General features: G+C 37.5%; 1 protein-coding gene across 5 annotated transcripts in view; it reads left to right on the plus strand.

Moving 5' to 3' along the window:
• SERPINI1 (serpin family I member 1) overlaps positions 1 to 18005 on the plus strand; it is a 123678-nt gene that overhangs the window by 69915 nt on the left and 35758 nt on the right. For 4 of the 5 annotated variants that reach the window (XM_087933398.1, XM_026705805.2, XM_087933401.1 and 1 more), the window contains 2 exons: positions 10073 to 10340; positions 14684 to 14914. In XM_087933398.1, coding sequence (XP_087789524.1) covers positions 10091 to 10340; positions 14684 to 14914 — 481 coding nt within the window. In that variant the 5' untranslated portion in view covers positions 10073 to 10090. Of the gene's footprint in view, positions 1 to 6842; positions 6899 to 10072; positions 10341 to 14683; positions 14915 to 18005 lie in introns of all 5 variants that reach the window. The other variant, XM_087933397.1, reaches the window with a different exon arrangement.

Genomic DNA, 18005 nt, shown 5'->3' on the forward strand with positions numbered 1-18005 from the left:
AGAGAAGGCTATTCCTGTGTCTTCCTGGAAATGGCATATATTCCCCAGGGTGGAATTTCTGACACTCACCCAATGATCTTGCACAATTTAGGAAAGCAACCAAACCAAATCTTTACCCTCTTTTAACTGTTAATTGATTTTAATGACTTCGATTGCATTGATTGTACTGTCGTCTTAAATAATTTGTATTCTGTTTTATAATTGTAAACCATCTAAGGCAGGATACAGACTAAATAAAGAAATGAAAGCATTTTAGAGATCTGTAACAGTAGATTCTTGGTGATATGCTACAGTGTGAGCAGGTCTTTTTCCTTGTCAAAATTAAGCAATCTTTATTGTGGTTTTTATTTTTATTACCATCTCTAAGTGGGCATTTGTGTATAGTTTGTTGTTGTTGGTTTGTAATCCATTAATACAAGCTATTTTAAAAAAAGCATGAGCACGTATTCAAACTGTTATACTAAAATATGGCCTATTATTTTGTTTTAGTTTTCATGCATCTATTGAAGTAAAATGCTTGTAATTATGGTTAATATGACAGACATATGTGTTGAGAAAACTGAGACATTTTTAATTTAATTTTATTTATTTTCTAAACAGTACTAAAAAAAAACCCACAAGCTTCATTTGAGTTGAGATTCATTATTAAGAATTATTTGATATAGAAGGTAGTTCACTGTTATTCTTTCTTTATATAGCCTGAAAAGAATAGCTTTCCAGCTGGCTACTGAATGATCTAATGACACAGCTAGAATGGGATCCAGATCTCCTGATTTTCTTCAATTCTTAAAACTATAGCCGGCACAATTGGTTTTATTTATTTTTATTTTACTTGTTAGATTTGTTTGCTGCCCAAGGTGACAATCATGAATGAATGAATGAATGTGGATATCTATATATGTTTCAATGGTTTACTGTTATAATCCTTGAAAAAAGTAATGATGGCTGGACCTCAGTTGTTTCTCCACATCTTCCCAGGAAGAATCTGAAATGACTTTTATGAACATGCTACATAACAGAATAACAGAGTTGCTATTCCAGGACGTTAGAGGTTCTCTCCTTGATCCCAAAGGTGCCTTTTCAAAAGGCAACTTGACTTTCTTTCTTTTTTCCTTTGAAAACGTTTTGCTTCTCATCCAAAAAGCTTCTTCAATTCTTCGGCAAAGCAAAATGTCTTGAAGAAAAATCAGACAAAGTCCAGTTGCCTTTTGAAAAAGTACCATGACCTAGATGATTGGTAATCTCCATAGACATTCTTTCCTTGATTAGTTTCCATCCATCTCTTCTTGTCCTGCCTTCAGGTGTTTTGGGGAATAGGTAATTGAGCCTTGAGCATCTTTCATTGTGAGTGTGGACATTTTTGTTTTCATCCTGCTGTAGCAAATAGCAAGCAAAAGACCATATTTGGCAGCACAGTTACTTGGTCATCCTCAGCTTCCTGTGTTCTAGGAAATCATGCACCCTCCAGAAAGGATGGGATATATTGCTGGGTTAGGAATTCTGAAGTTTTACAGAGAAAGCAACTGAATCAGTTCCATGGGTTGTGACCAAGTCAAGAAAGCATTCTCAGTATGAATGCATAGAGGAGACTCCCTTATTTATTGCCACTATAGGAGGGTTAATTCTTCCAATGTTATAAGTCACCAAACTGTGGCAATTTAATTGCAATTTAATATACCATTTTCATGCAAAAAGTGCTCTGATGTATTTTTTTTTTTTGCTTCTGTTCTTCACATCAGTTGGTAGAAAGTGGTTGTGAGAAACAGTTATCTTATTATAATTCATAAAATGAAAGCTGTGGTATGTATCAGGGCACTTTAAGCAACATGCCATAATTGAATTTTTGATTGCTGATGAAATTCTTCCAATTGAAATTCACCACTGAATGCAGGGTATTTATATTATTGATTGGCTTGGGATGAGTACTGGGCATTACTGGGCCAAAAAAAAAAAATAAGGATAGTGAATGGAGCAGAGCTGATTTGTGTGATCAAGAACAAAGTGTAAGGCTTGTGACAGCAAATGATTAATTTCGCATGTGAAAAGTTGATGAAGTGATTAAGGACAATCAGTAGATCACTCAAAGGGAAATTGCTGTCAAGCTTGGCATCTCACAGGAATGTGTGGGTCACATAATTAATGTTCTTCAATACTAAAAGGTTTGTTCAAGATGAGTTCCTTTCATGTAGAAGAGATGAAAGCTTCAAGAGTTGAAATTTGCCAGTAATTGTCATGCTATGAAAATGAAGGTGAGGAATTTCTTCACAGCATTGTGACAGACAACAAAATATGATGCATTATTATGACCCAGAAATGAAATGAAACGCCAGTCCATGAAATGTTTTGTTATTTGGATGAGTAATGAAACGTCTCAGTTTTAATAAAATTCGGTCTAGTTGCCAGTTGCCTTTTCAGCTATAGTCCATAGAATATCATCACACAGTTTTACCTCTGAGAGGGTGGGATCAAAATGGCACAAAAATTCGTGGTTGAATTCTTTGGGACACAAATAGTATTATTCACATAGATTTCCTTGAAACTGGCAGCATTATCAATTCAGAGTGCTACAGTGCATGTCTCAAAACACTGAAACAAAGATTAGTCAAAATTTTGAAGCAAAAGGGGGAAAGTGCTGCAACATGACAATGCTTAGATGTCATCTGACAAACCACTCAAGAACCAATTGAGCAGTTGGCTTGCCTTACCCCATTGCACCATGCAATCCAGACCTGGTTTTGTGTGACTTCCATGTTTTCCCAAAATTGAAGGGAAACAGTGGGCATCTGTTTGACTTAAATAAAGAAACAGCAAGAAGCGTCAGATCTGGTTGAACAGACAGTATGTTGGGTTCTTTTGTTTGGGTTTTTGAAATTGTTGTTTTTGGGACAGCTTTAAGAAACTTGTCCATCATAGCAGAATTATGTATTGAATAGTGGTAATTATGTGGAGAATTAAATATAGGTAGCAAAAGAGCTCCTTTCAAAGATTGTTTTGCTGTTAAATACCCCCATTTAAATTAAAATTAAGGAGCTGGCATTACTTTTCATTCAGCCTTCATGCCCTATGGCTTTGAATATTGACTTATTAAATAACAAGTATGTAGTCCTTGATAACATTTGGCACAGTAATTGAAGATGCAACCTTGGTAATTCAACACAATTTTGAAAAACAACTTTGGTTGTCCTGCAGAGATTAGATTTTTAGTTGATGTTATGTCATAGTGAGTATAATAACATCACTTGATTTAATGACTTGTACATGCCAACTCTGTAACGTAAACCTCTTGAGTAAAGGGGAAACACATTTTTTGTACAATATTGAAAGGAATGTTTAAGAGTTCATTTTTCTGACTCGGTTGCAGTGTAAATTTAATCAGACAGTAGATATCATTGAGATTACATGAGTACTTTTACAGCCTGTATTTCCAAATGACTATTCTCCAAATGAACCCTAATTCTTTTAGGTGAGAAGGGGTGAGAAGAAGCTTTCATCTCCCTGCCTGACCCCAAAGTATGGGCTGTTGGGTTACAAAATGTTTTTCCACCCATTCTAAATACATCTCTGTTTGCAATCTCCTTTCCTGACTGACTGTTTTCAATGGGACTTGAACTGAGAGGTTCTAGTTCAGAACCCATCTCACTGAACAATGTCATACAGTCTGTGATGACCCAGGGCATGGCACAAAGGCAACACAGTCAGATAAGCAATAAGAGTCCCTTTATTAGTTCCAACTTGTTCAGGTTATCTTCGGTTGGAGAAAAACTTTCCCAGGAACAGCCTTTGACTGTAGAAAATTCAGTCCAAAACAAGGTACACACACAAGTTGTAACTTAAAATCCAAACAAACCAAGATACAAGGTAAAGTCACATTTGCTCCCAACAGCTTGCTGCACGCAGTTTGCCTTTTTATACACTGTTCCCAGCTGCAGCTAATGAAGGGAATTAGGGCCCTTTCCTCCCCTGTAAGCCATGCAACCCATGTTGCTCTCTTCTCCATTCCTCCCTGTGTGCCCTAGGATGAAGATGGGGGTGGGCCTGGGTCTTCCTCTGAATTCCCTCTCTTTTGTTCTACTCTCCCCTGGTCTGTCCAGCCGGACTTTGCCCTTTCCCAGTTTCTTCCACAGCCAGTGGAGCCACACTCCCACTCCCTGTCAGCTGTTCAGCTTCCTCCTCCGAGTCAGATTCTGACAGGGGCATGACACTGTCTTTGATGGCATTCTGAGCCAGGTGCCACAAATAATGTAGCTATCAGTACCTTAAAAAGTAAAGATTTGATTCTAGGCTACAGTGCTCATATTTGTTTCTTGACTGAGGCAGCCAATGTTATCTGAAGACAATTTCTTTGGTCATGTGACCTGCATGGCTATATACCAAAGGCTCATGGAATACTGTTACCTTCCCATCGAAGTGGTATCTGTTGATCTACTTGCATTTTCATGCTTTCAAACTACTAGGTGAGCAGGAGCTGGGGCAAATAAAAGCTCACCCCAGTGCACGGACCTTGAGTCTTGAACACAGGTTGTCAACTCTCCAGATGACATGGTCAGCATCTTTAAACACTAGCCATTGTGCCTGAAAAAAGAACTCTAACAACAGATAAAGTTTTAAATGTACCTTAAAGCCTAAAACTGTGAAGATTTTAATGTATCTAGATTTCCACAGGCCATTTTTTCCCACAAAGACCTGGTTCAAAACAAGAATATTTGGGAGACATCTAAAATGCATTAATTGTGGTATTTTCAAATACGGAGGCAGAACATTTTAAAGAAAAGCAATGTCTGTTGCTGATATGTATATGGTGGTCTACAATGTAGGTCTTCCACAGAAAGGTGGAAGAACAGTATTCCTTTTGATGGTAGCACCATGGCTGGGAAATGCTGCTTCTGGCTCATGTGACATAGTTTTAGGCATTTGGGTATCATATAAAGTTTTTTTTAATTCTCTCTGAGGTTTTAAAATAGCAATGTTTTTAGCTACTAAATACTTTGCAAATTGGTTTGGGACTTGCTTTTATTTTTCTGCTGGGAATGTCTATTGTACAAACTGTTGCACGTCATTGGCTGGGTAACATTAGCCATACATGGTTTAACTGTGTCTTATTGGATGAAACAGAATTGACTGGCTTTCTGGAGCCTGCTAAATTATAAACTATGATTTACAAACTAGAATAACAGATTCAGACATATGAAGCTAACAACAAAATCCACTTCATTGTTTATATCAGCCAAAGTGCTTCTTTATTATATTATATTATTTTCCATTGTAAATCAGCAGCAGAATAGTGGTGCTGAATGACATCTACGTATTATATATGAATAACGAAGGTTTTGTTAAGCCTAATTCACAAAGATTGGTACTGCTGAGGTAAAACTGTTCCCTCGATTGTGCAGCTCTAACAGGAAAATTTCTTTTCAAATTGGAAAAGAAAAACTCTCCACAAAGGTAAATTAGCTGTTAGGAAAGATGAGTCTTAGTATAGTTTCCATAATATGATAGTTTCAAACATCCATTTATCCTGTCTGCAGCCTGAACTCATATAATTCAGGAATAGAATTTTGTTCTATTGTTTTTTCTTTTAAAAAAAGAAAACCTGTTTGGAAAAAGTGGTCTTTAGTGTTATTGCTAAAATACACAGAACAGCCTATTTAGTTGATGCTTCTTCACCTATAAAATGGGTTTAATAACATTTAATTATACATTGCTCTGAGCTGCCACAATACTTAATTAGGTGATGTTTGTGGAACAGCCTGCTAATAAGATACACCATATAAATGTTAAGTATCATGATTGCAAAAGGTCACTGGAGAGAAGAATACACATGTCTTGGTAAATAGGCATAAATGAACCATACCCAAATTTGAAGATATAGCAATCTCTGCACTTTCAGAACTACGATTTGGCACAGATGTTTGGGGTATTGGAAACCTATCCATGAATTCTCCCTATCCTCATTTTGCTATAGAGGAAAGAATATGACTTTTAAGACCTTTGATGGGTAAGTATATCTTTACAAAGAAAAAAAATCCATTCAATAGTGTCACAGAATAAATAACATTATATGTCTTTCTAATATATTTTGGGACAGCTCCATCTTTCCTGCTTTCTATCCTAATCAGGCACTTATGTCCACAAAGATAGGCTAAAACTGGCTGCGATGCAAGATTCAAGCTACTATTGCTTGAACATCACATTAACTTAATAATTTATACATTTGTTAGATTTCTGTCCCACCTTTCATTCAAGAGTTTAATGCAGTGTCTCCTTCTTGGGTTTCTCCACAAAACAACCCCATGAGGTAGGTTCCCCCATAACAGCAATTCTGTGAGAGACACTAGCTGATCCAACACAATCTGTCATGCCCCTGTTAGAATCTGATTCTGAGGGGGAGGCCGAGCAGCTGACAGGGAGTTGGCGTATGGCTCCGGTGGCTGTGGAAGAAACTGGGGAAGGGCAAAGTCCGGCTGGGCAGAGCAGGGGAGAAGTAGAGCAAGGCAGAGGGGATTCAGAGGAAGATCCAGGCCCACCCCCTCTTCATCCTAGGGCACACAGGGAGGAACAGAGAGTTGCATGGCTTACAGGGGAGGAAAAGGTTCTGATTCCCTTCAGTAGCTGCAGCTGGGACCACAGTGTTTAAAAAGGGAGTTTGAGCACAGCAACTTGTTGGAAACAAATTGTGTATTATCTTGTTTTGTTGAGGCTTATCTGAGTTCCTGGCGTCTTCCCAACTGTGTGTTTTGTTGGCCTTTGAAGTCTGCAATTCTTTATCCTGCCCTGTCCAGTTAATTGCTGCAGCATTGTTTGTGTGGATTTTTATTTACAGTTTATATGTATTTTGTTTTCAGACTGAATTTCCTCCACTTAAAGACTGTTCTTGGGAGAGTTTTTTCTCCAGCTGAAGGTAACTGGACATTGGGGGCAAAGTTGGAGGTATTAAAGGGACTTTTCTTACTTATGTGACTGTATTGCCTTTGTGCCACGCCACAGGTCTTTACACTATCAAATGAACTTCAGGAGTTGTGGGTGGACAAGAATCTAGATCTCCTTGCTTCTAGTACTGTGCCTTAGTTACCACACCACAGTATGGGAAATCCTTGACTTGCAACTAGTTGCTTAGTGACCACTTGAAATTATGGCCAACCAAAACAAGGGAATTATGATCTGAATCTGAAGTTCTGATGATTCCCCCAGCCAGTCATGTAGCAACATGTCTGCATTTGCGATTATTTGCAGCATCCGTGTTCATGTGACCATATTTTACAAGAGTTTTGCCAGAAATAGGCATCTCCTGTTTGGTTCACTTTATGACTGCAGCATTTACCTTTTGACCATGGCATTTGGCTTACGACTGCCATAAAAAAGGTTGTAAAATCAGTTCAGTCATGTGACTGTAGCTCTCTTATTCATCTAGACCAGGGGTGTCAAACTCACAGCCTGTGGGCCAGATGTGTCACATGCTGGCCACGCCTACCTGTTTTAGCGAAGGGGGAAAAAGTCACAATACATCACATAACGACAACATGACGCCACGAGTTTGACACCCCTGATCTAGACCTAGTTTATATTTTATTCACTTAGACTCAATTTGTTGGGCTCTTTCCATTAATTATCCTTTTTTTCGGTCAGTTCTAGTATCCCATTTTATTTTAGATATTAATCTTATATCCCACTAAGGCTAAGCTTACCAAGAAAGTTGATATAACAGGCTTTTCTTTTAAATTTGATGGACAGACAGGGGAAAAAATGAAACTTTTTTCCTCACTATACAATATGTCAACAGCAGCAAGACTTCTTTATGTGCACAGATGGACCCACAAATGGAAGAATGGATGCTGAGATTAATGGAGTTGGCAGAGATGGCCAAATTGAACGCTTTGATTGAAGAAAAGACTTTCTCTAACTTTGTTTGTATTTGGAAACCACTTATGGATTTTTGTTTGCTTGAAATGAAACTTTAACCTTGGCATTTGATGATTAGATTTATTTATGATTATAGCAGTACTGTGTGTTATGACTTATTGTAACTCAAAGGATCATTGCATTTTATGTGTGTATCTGTACTGAAAAAAGTCAAAAGTTATTATTTTCTGTACAACTTTTTTTCCTTCTTGTTTTCATCCCCAGTTTTCCTTTTTCATGGTCCCTCCCTTGTCTCACTCTATTTTTTCTTTGCTTTTTTGTTATTTTATGGGGCGGTTGGAAATTTAATAAAATTGCATGTAAAAATAATACCAGAGGTATCTATTTCTATAAAATGAAAAGTCATGGAATAGAATGATTTTAAAATGTCAGTAATAAATAGTGCATATGACATAATAAGGGCTATTCACAGAGGGTCTCTAGCATTCCTCCAACCATTTTATGAGACTATTCATTTCTTTTGGAAAAATAATGCAAAAATACAATTGTCTTATATTTTGAAGACCTAAGGGTTTTTTTAAGGACTGCAAGTTTAGTGGCTTGGAATGAATTCTCTTGATTCTCAAATGCTACCCAAAAGCGGTTCTGTGTGATGAAGAACAGAAATTGGAATTCCTACAAAATGTCATTCTGATCACCAAAGATGGACTTGATAGAGAAGAATGTCATTTCTAACTAGAAGGCATTGCACAAAATTCTTTTGCGTCCAGTGAAGAAAATATTTTTTTCAACTGTATATGGTTCCCTTGGTGAACTTGTGAGAATAAGAGAATGAACTTTTCTCTCTTTCTGCTTACTCTGAAATAGTCTGTTCCCCATAGGCTGCTTTGGTGTAACATATAACTCAGCCATGGAAAGTTATTTTGCTTAAGGGGGGTCCCATATTTTACTGTACATGCATAGACCTGAGCATGATGGATTTGAGGAGTCCTGAGTCACCCATGAATCTTGTTCTCCTCAAGATCCTGTGCCACCATGGTAAACCTCACTAGAGTAACCTATATTATTCCTCTCCTCCCATCCTTTTTCCCTGTGTATCATATCATTCATCCAGTGTTCCATTCTGCTATTGTAATGATGAAAAAAAGGGAGTTCTTAAGTGCTAGCCCAGGAGAAGCAGGGCAATCTCAGAAATCAGAGGATTTGCACTGCTGATGCTACCTAGTGCTGAGTCCCCACACTTGGATTCATCCAGTGCATGCACAGTCAGCTGGGAGAGAGAAAGCAATCCAAGGTGGTACCACCCAGTGTCTAATCCAAGGGTCTTCAAACTTGTCAAGTTTAAGATTTGTGGACTTCAACTCCCAGAATTCCTGAGCTAACATAACTGGAGGAGGAATTCTGGGAGTTGAAGTCCACAAGTGTTAAAGCTGTCAAGTTTGAAGACCCCTGGTCTAATCCTTTGGAAGTTTGATGCATGCCGAAATGCTTGCAGACAGTACTACTTGCCATCTCCTCTTTGCCCACTGCTTCTGGAATCTCCTCTGGCTCATGGGTTGGCTTTAGCCTAGAAAGGATTCTCTGATTCAGGTCTCTCAGGCTTTGATCTTGGCTGCCACAGGGCCCCTAAGTTACAGGTTATCTTTGGTGTGCTGATCAGCCAAGCTTTTGATTGAATGAATGAATGAATGAATTTGGCAGCATTTTCCTCTGTCCTAGCACTAGAGTATATGCAGCTCTCATTGCCTCTTACTCTTTATTATGTTGTGTTGTATTTTATTCCATGTTCTTTGGTTCTGATTCCCCCCCAAAATAAAAAAATAGTCACTGTGTCTTCCCTGAAGACAAGCAGAAAGCTAAGACAAAGACAGGTGGGGCAGGAAAAGTCTTAAGTCTTGCTTTGTAGCTAGAAGAGATGTTGTTAATCTTTTCTTTAAGCTCAATCCTTGGTGATGGAGAAGCATTGTTCCCTATGGGACAATACTCATTTTTTAAATGACAAAATGGTAAGAAGGAACCAAACCATTGATTGGAACACGGTTTCTTTTTTTCTAAGTTCTATTTCTGACTGACTTTTTTTTCCTCAATGGGGAGCTTTTTTTACAGTCAAGAAAAGCATCCTTCCTTCACACTAGGCACATATTGGTTTAATGATCCCCACATCACGTGTGCACAATGTAAGATTCATTTTCTTTCATTCTTCTTGGCCTTGCAGCTCTGAAACTCTTCAACCATGTTTGTTCTTGGACTCCTGTTGCTTCTTGTTTTGCACAGTGAAGCCTTCAGCACCAATTTTCCTGATGAAACCATTGCAGAATTTTCTGTGAATGTTTACAATCAGCTGCGAGCTACAGGAGAAGATGAAAACATTATTTTCTCCCCACTGGGAATAGCAATAACGATGGGGATGGTGGAGCTCGGTGCTCATGGTTCCACCCTGAAAGAAATTCAGCACTCCATGGGCTATGAAGGTTTGAAAAATGGTAATGTGCTTCCATAATACTTTTCAAGTCAATTAAAAAATAAGTCTAGGTACTTAATGTTTATGATGCATCTAATAGAAAGGAAATATTTAGCTCAGGGTTGAACTATGGAATTCTTGGTGTTCTTTGAATTTGCTGAGGTTTCATTACCCAACTAGTAATATCAACAGTTAACTGATGATATTATCTACCAGTCTCTTTTCATGACCTTGTAATCACTTAGGGTAGAGTCAGGGCAACTGGATGGAACTGAGCATTTATTGGCCGGGTGCCTTTCCTGACACCACATGGAGTTTGCAGCAAATATTTTTTCTTTGTGCTTTAGGAGAAAAACATCTACCTCTATCTAGGATTGAACTCCCAACTTTCTGAATGGGAGGCAAACTTCTTCACCACTAGGCACTCCACAACTCTCTTTTGATGGTATATATACTGATGATATTACCTACCACAGTAATGAGATGTCTGCAAATAAACAGTCAAGCTCAGAAAGCACCAAGGACTTCATAAATGATGATTCTGTATAATTAAATATCATTGAACTTTATCTGTTTGTCTGTCAGTCATATCTTTAATAGGCAACTGCTTTGTTCTCATTATTGTTGTTGTTATCAAGATTCTGAACAGGAGTGATGTTCTGTTGATTTAGGTGAATCTTCATCTAGAAAGGCTAGAAAAGTGATCTTTTGTATAGGAAGATGAGACCCTAATATTAAAAGGGAAAATGATGTTTAGTTTAATATATGTTCTATGTCAGTCTTCTGTTTGACTATGTTGCATCTGTTGACATAAGCTGTTAGCTTGGACACAGAGCACATCTGACCTAGCAAATTACAGACATTCTCAATTCATATTCATAGGTCTTGTTCACATACTTAGGAGGTCAGACACAATTCTCTTTTTCCATTGAAAATAGAGAAGTTTAGTCATATGATGTCCCGAGGCAAAGCCAAAGGAAAAAAATTGGGATACTGGATCTAAAAAAAGGAAGAGAACTGACATAATTCTCTTAAGCATTTGATTGAAGGTTGAAATAGACAACTGGAAAATTCCAGGGAATCAAGCAAAGGAATTTTGTTCTGAAAAGGAAATGCAAACAAATTTAATAAGAAGATTAAATAAGAAGATTTAATTTTGATCATCATTTGTCCTACATTCATATTCAGTAAATAGCCTTGAGGAGAGAGGGAAATAAGAATTGACAGTGCCATATAAAATTGAAAGTTTTATTTTAAACACACACACACACACACACACACACACACACTCTTTTACACAGAAAATGTAACTCAGGTATATCTGTCACACACCAGGAATAGGGGAGGGTGCCCATTGAGTAGTTAATATTATAAAAATCCAGTGTTTTCATCTAGTATAAACCTCATTCGTATAACTTTTCAAGAAAAATTTAAAGGAGCTAAGTAGAAATTTGTAGAATAATATAGCAAATTTTAAACAGCTGGAAGAGCCAAATAAATATTTATCATAAGTGGTTGGAAAGTTCCCATTAAAAGCAGGAAACCCAAAGGCAGATAAGTATGTTTATAAAAACTGATGATTGTCAGATGAAGCACATTGCTTCTATTAGCTAGTCATTTTTTCCCTTGTGGAGCGATACTTTGCCTATACATTTCTGTAAGAAAATGAGGTGAGAAAAAGGAAAATACAGAAATAGGGATCACAATGAGAAAATGTGATTGTCGACTTGTAATAATATAAAATTATCCTAAATTACAACTATTTATTTCTGGTGAATTCACCTTATATTATTTTTTTGAAATTATTGCTTTACTTAAATAGGTTAAAAGTTAGTGATGGGGGGAAATTAGCACTCGTGAAAATTTTAAAAAGCAATATAAATAAAAGGCATCTAGAGAGGTTTTTTTCCCAAGTCCCACCACCCAGTGAAAAATGAAGGCACCACAGTTAACTGTGGGAAGTTAATAATTTTTAAAAAGGATATATATATATATATATACACACACACACACACATATACACATATATATATTCATTCTTAAGTTTTCGCGGGTACTTACATGTATGGTATTCAGCTTTGTTCGGGTATTTTCCCACGTCATTTATTAGCACAACTACAATGACGTGGGAAAATACCCGAACAAAGCTGAATACCATATATATAAGCCGCACTGCAGCTGCATCACTACCCGCTTCAAACCCCTCCGAGCCATACATGAAGCAAACCGACACCCACCATGAAGATGCAGCATGACCACGAACCCGAAGCCAAACAGCAGGATCACAGCTCACCAGCTCAAATCCCCCAGCAACTAAGACTAACCTGAGCACAACCAAGCCCCCACCTGAACAGAACACACACCCAGCCAATCAGAACACAGCCAACCCCACAACCAATCAGAACACAGCCAAATCCCCAACCAATGAGAACACACCCCCACCCAATCAAAACATAGCCAAGCCCCCACCCAATCAAGTCACACCCCCACCAGCAGTTAAAAGGAAGAAGCAGCTGCAAGCTCACATTACTCCGAGAAGCACAAAGCCGAAGACACAAGCCTGAAGATGATGAATGAGACTTCATCAAAACATCACCTAGATACTTCCAATTTTACGTGGGAGAAAACCCGAATAACCAAAGAGATAGATATAGATATAAATTATAATTATATGGGTTTTTTTTTTTGAAGGACAAGGTAAAGGGCCTATCACCATCTCTTAAGTAATGCTATCAGCCATTAACATCTCAATAGCTGTTGTGTCCTATTGTATTTCAGGCCTCTGTGAATGACCAATGGGTAAAAGCTTATTCCTTCTAATTTAATACATACCAATTGAAAAGGACACAGACTTTGAACTAGCCAATATGGGAACATAATGGTAGCCTAGATAAAGTTTGAGTCTGGTACACTAATATTCCAGGGACTGAGTAATTGCACATTAAACTCAATGGTTTGTAGTGAGGATTTTAGCTGAATTTAGAACAGACTAAGTCAGTATTCTCTAAACATAACTTGAGGGCTGTTTGTGTAGAGAGCATCACATGTATAGAGAACATTCTGCAGGGAGAACTCACTTCTATCCCGGGAGAAAAAAGTAAGCACCTCTTTCCTTTTTTTTTCCTACTCAGGTGAATGCCTTTGCTTCTTTAATGGCATCTTAACTTTGAATAAACAACTCTTAAGAGCTGAAGGAAATAATTGAAAGTCAAGAAGTATTTTTTTTCATCTTTCCTGACAAGAAAATAATTTGATTCAGGCTGGGAGGGAATTATGTGATAAGGTTTTGCCCTATTTCAGAAAGTCAGTTCAATTTTAGGAAATAGGATCCAATTTGATTCCCCCAAATTTTGGTGCATGTACACTTAAGGGCTGATTAAAGATGCACCAGGAGTGGGTCATAGGGAACCATGAAACTCCTTTTTGCATCTCTAAAATACACAATTTTTGACCATTTAAAGATAGAAAGCAGACGAGAACAGTTTCATATCACATATATGTTATGTGGCCCCAATAACCTCTTCGTTGTCAGTATCCTAAATACATTACCTGCTATCCTTGTGCCATGGTAACCCCCACCATAGTGCATTTCAAACTAAATAGTCACTATCCAATATCCAAATCTTGGATTTGAAAAAAGAAGTTGAGAGTAAAAAATACTAATTGCATGAAAAACAAACCCTAATATTGTCTTCTAAACCCAACCCAGTCTAATAACATTCACTTGCCATAAATGTTTGCCTGCTGAAAATTAAAGAGATATCTGTAGTGGTTTATATCACATGGAATTTGTGTTGGAGGAAAGGGTGAATGAGACAAATTAAAAGAACTCTAGCAAAGGGAAAGTGACGTGGCCAGTTGATACCACCATCATGTCTTCTTGAATGTAAAGAATATTAATAATCAGGATGTTGGCATTAGAGCTGTAGGCAGGCTGCAGAATGTACCCTCTGTGGAAGCTGTTAGCCTTAGAAAATACTGTTAGCCTTAGAAAATATAACTCACCTATTGGGAGAGAACTTAAGTCTTGGTCTATCCCTCAACTGAGTGGTAGAAACCGCTTTCAGCTTTAAAGGTCTTGGAAAGGAAGGAGGAAAGTTATGGTGCACTTCATGGCCACTTCCTGACAATATAACCTGAAGTGGAATTTTGCCCGTAAAGCTCTTTGGAGGTTTTGTCTTCCTTGTTACTTCTCATTTTTCTTCAAGAAAGGTTAATTATATGAAGTATGTCTTAGTAACTGACTTCACTGAAATATCAGCGCTCATTAATCCTTTTTCCCTAGGAAGACAGTGAGATATGTTAAGCTCTCAATATATTTGCCAGTTCTGTCAGACCAGTTTTAATCTCTTTCTCTAATTTCAGGTGAAGAATTTGCCTTCCTAAAAGATCTTTCTGACATGGCTGCTACTGAGGATAGCCATTACGTGATGAAGCTTGCCAATTCCCTTTATGTGCAAAATGGATATCATGTTAACGATAAATTTTTGCAGCTGCTGAAAAAATACTTTAAAGCTGAAGTTGAAGTTGTGGATTTTCGTCAAAATATAGCTGTTGCGAGCTACATCAATAAATGGGTGGAGAACCATACCAACAGTAGGTTCCTAATTATTTTCCAATTCTCAATGTTGTGGGTTGTCATTGTATTCCATTTATGCCCATACAGTGTTTGCACACACACACTCTGAATTAAGAAAGTAGACCCCTTCACTTTTGTTAATTTTGTTATGCTGCAGCTTGATACACACACACACACACACACTTTACTGTGTTGGAATATGTATGTGTATGTATTTGTGTGTGTGTATGTGTGTAGACCTACCCAAATACCTAGGATTGGTACTGTATGTATGTATACATACAGACACATCATCACCATCATTTTAACCATTGTCTATCCACTGCAAGATGAAGGCCTCTTCTGCATGTTTCCAAGCAATACAGTTCTGAGCTTTCTTTTGCCAATTGGGCCTACAATACTTGCTGATGTCATCCATCCATCTTGTTGTAGGTCTCTCTTCGTGGACACATGTATCTTTCCATGTCTCTTTGCGCCACTCTTAGCATTTGTATCGATTGTGAGATTAATGTTCATGTTTCACTGACATAGGTTAGAGCAGATAACGCACACTGATCAAAAACTTTTAACTTCAGGCATAGGGGAGGTTGTTCTTGAAAATTATGCTTAGCTTGCCAAATGCCTGCCAACTACATATAACATGCCTTTCAATTCCATTGACATCCATTGGCCTTTCAATTCCATTGACCCATTGGGGTATATAGTGGTCTATTAATTATGTCCAGTTCTTCTCGAGATATAAAATTGAAATGTTTGGAGTAACCCTATGTGTGTATGCATCAGCGTGTGTGTGTGTACCATACACGCACACACACACACACACACACACACCAGAGGTGGTATTCATCAGGTGGTTCTTCTTTGAGTAGTTCAGAGAACCGGCAAATACCTTTCCTCTGAAGTGGGGTGGGAATGGAGATTTTACAGTATCCTTTCCCTGCCACACCCACTAAGATACACCCACAGAACCAGTTATAAAAGTTTTTGAATCCCACCACTGCTATATACACACACGTGCGCGCACACACATATACACACTGACACATACGCATAAACACACATAGGGTTACTCCAAACATTTTAATTTTGTAAAATCCAGTGTTTGGGGCTCATTATGAAAGAACATTGGAAGATGAGCACAATCTCCAAGACACCGGTGGGTTCTCTTCCTGTGATGAAAGAAGCACTATGCTTGAAACAGAAATCTGCCCATATGCACAATATGGATCCCGTGAAATTTGATACAGTTATTTAATTCATTGCTGTCAGTGCAGAATTCCAAACTCAGAATTATTATGCCAAAAAGCATGTAAACCATTCCCCTTGGAAACCCCAGGTCACAGAAAATGTATTCTGATTGGAATGATTTATTTCCGAATGTGTGCACAGCAGCTGCTGCTGCGTTAGGTTAACAAGCCTCTCAAGGCTGTAACAGATGCAATATGTCTCTTTCTTTTCCTTGAACAAATGTTGGCGAATTGGATGTTAAGATGCACACTTTCTTTATTAGCACTTTCCCAACCTTAAAGCCTAGAAAACATTGCCAAGCTATTAATAAAACTGTAAAACAATATTACTGAAAGCTTGTTCAGTGGAACAATGCCATAAAGATGAGATGGCAGTAGGTCTGTGGGAAAACACATGGTTTACATGCACAAGTTTTCACATTCAGTTCCCAGCATTTCAAAAGTTCCTGAATTCTTGAAAAAATTACTACCTCTCTATCTTAAATAGACCAATGGCATGAATCTACATAGCCATTGTTTAAAAACCTTGAAATGTATTTTATTTCCTATAATAATAATAATAACCAATGATATGCTACCAGAAAGAGTGTAAATGGGGATTTTAGAAACCACACAATTAGTGCAAACAGCATTCAGCCAAGTAAATGAATTGTATAATAGTTTGCGTGAGCAGAATCAGACCTTAGCTTTGACATCATCTGAAGAATAATCAAATTCAAATTTTCTGAAAGTGAAAGAAGCTTTGCACTTTTAAAATAAGTCCATTATATATAGATCAGTGGCCTGTTCGGAAATAATAGCATTGGTATCTCTTTAAAAATGAAAGATGGACTGATGTTTAAAATACAGGTAATTTCTATACTCTTCCCCCCTCAATTTCAATTTCTGCATTTTGGAACACATCTAAAAGATTTTAGTAAAATGTAGATCTAAATCCATAAGTACTACAGCAATATTATGAAGAGTCTTGACAGGGTTGTTATTAATTATTTCTAGTAACTTTAATTGATTAGCATTGGATTCTAAAACATCATCAAAATGTAGATTAACATTTCATTGATGCAAAATGTTATCCAGGGTGGCTTATTTCCTAAATTTGTCATTTCATCCTTAGATTGTAGGCTTTTTTTAAAAAAAGTTATTAGTTTACTTGTTTTGTTGCAACTGTTTTTTGAAAAAATCCAATCTGCGATAATTTGGGAGCTCATAACTCCCTTTCATGCTGTTAGTGACACAATCTGTTTATATGCATATATTTAAAAACCTATCCTCTGATTCAGTGCAGATGAGTTCTCAGCATAGTGTTTACATCTCATCTTTGATCTGAGTCATTGACTCTCAGTCTAAGAACTTCCACCTTGCAGTATTAAAGTTTGCTAAGATTAGGGAATGTGAGGCGATTCTGAACACTTTTTAAATTAGGTTTATCATAAATGTCTATGGAGATTCTCAGTCATCCAGGTCATTGTTGTCCAATGTGCTCATGAGAATTGGAAGAAGTAATTGGAAAGTTACTCCATACTCTGCTTTTCTTGTTGTTGTGAAGAGACCCTAGAGACAAAAACACATGACTTTCAAAAGCCACCTCTTTCTCTTTCAACTGTAGAACTGCCTGTTGTTATCCTGCACACTGCATTCATTGATCTTTCCCCACAAAACAGCAACTTCACATGAGAAAAACTCAATACAACTGTGTCTTAAGAGCAAAAGGGACTTACAGATCATCACAGCTTGATGGAGGTCAAGTGCAAAAAAAAATATGACCAAACTTGCTAACAATCAAGTTTTGGACTGATGGACAAAGCTCCAAAGGCAGATCTCAAAGGCTCTTGACAGTTTCCTCCACTGAATTTCTAAATAA

The sequence above is a fragment of the Pseudonaja textilis genome, chromosome 4 (assembly GCF_049901715.1).
Source record: "Pseudonaja textilis isolate UNSWEBS1 chromosome 4, rPseTex1.2, whole genome shotgun sequence".
NCBI classification, from domain to species: Eukaryota; Metazoa; Chordata; class Lepidosauria; order Squamata; family Elapidae; genus Pseudonaja; species Pseudonaja textilis.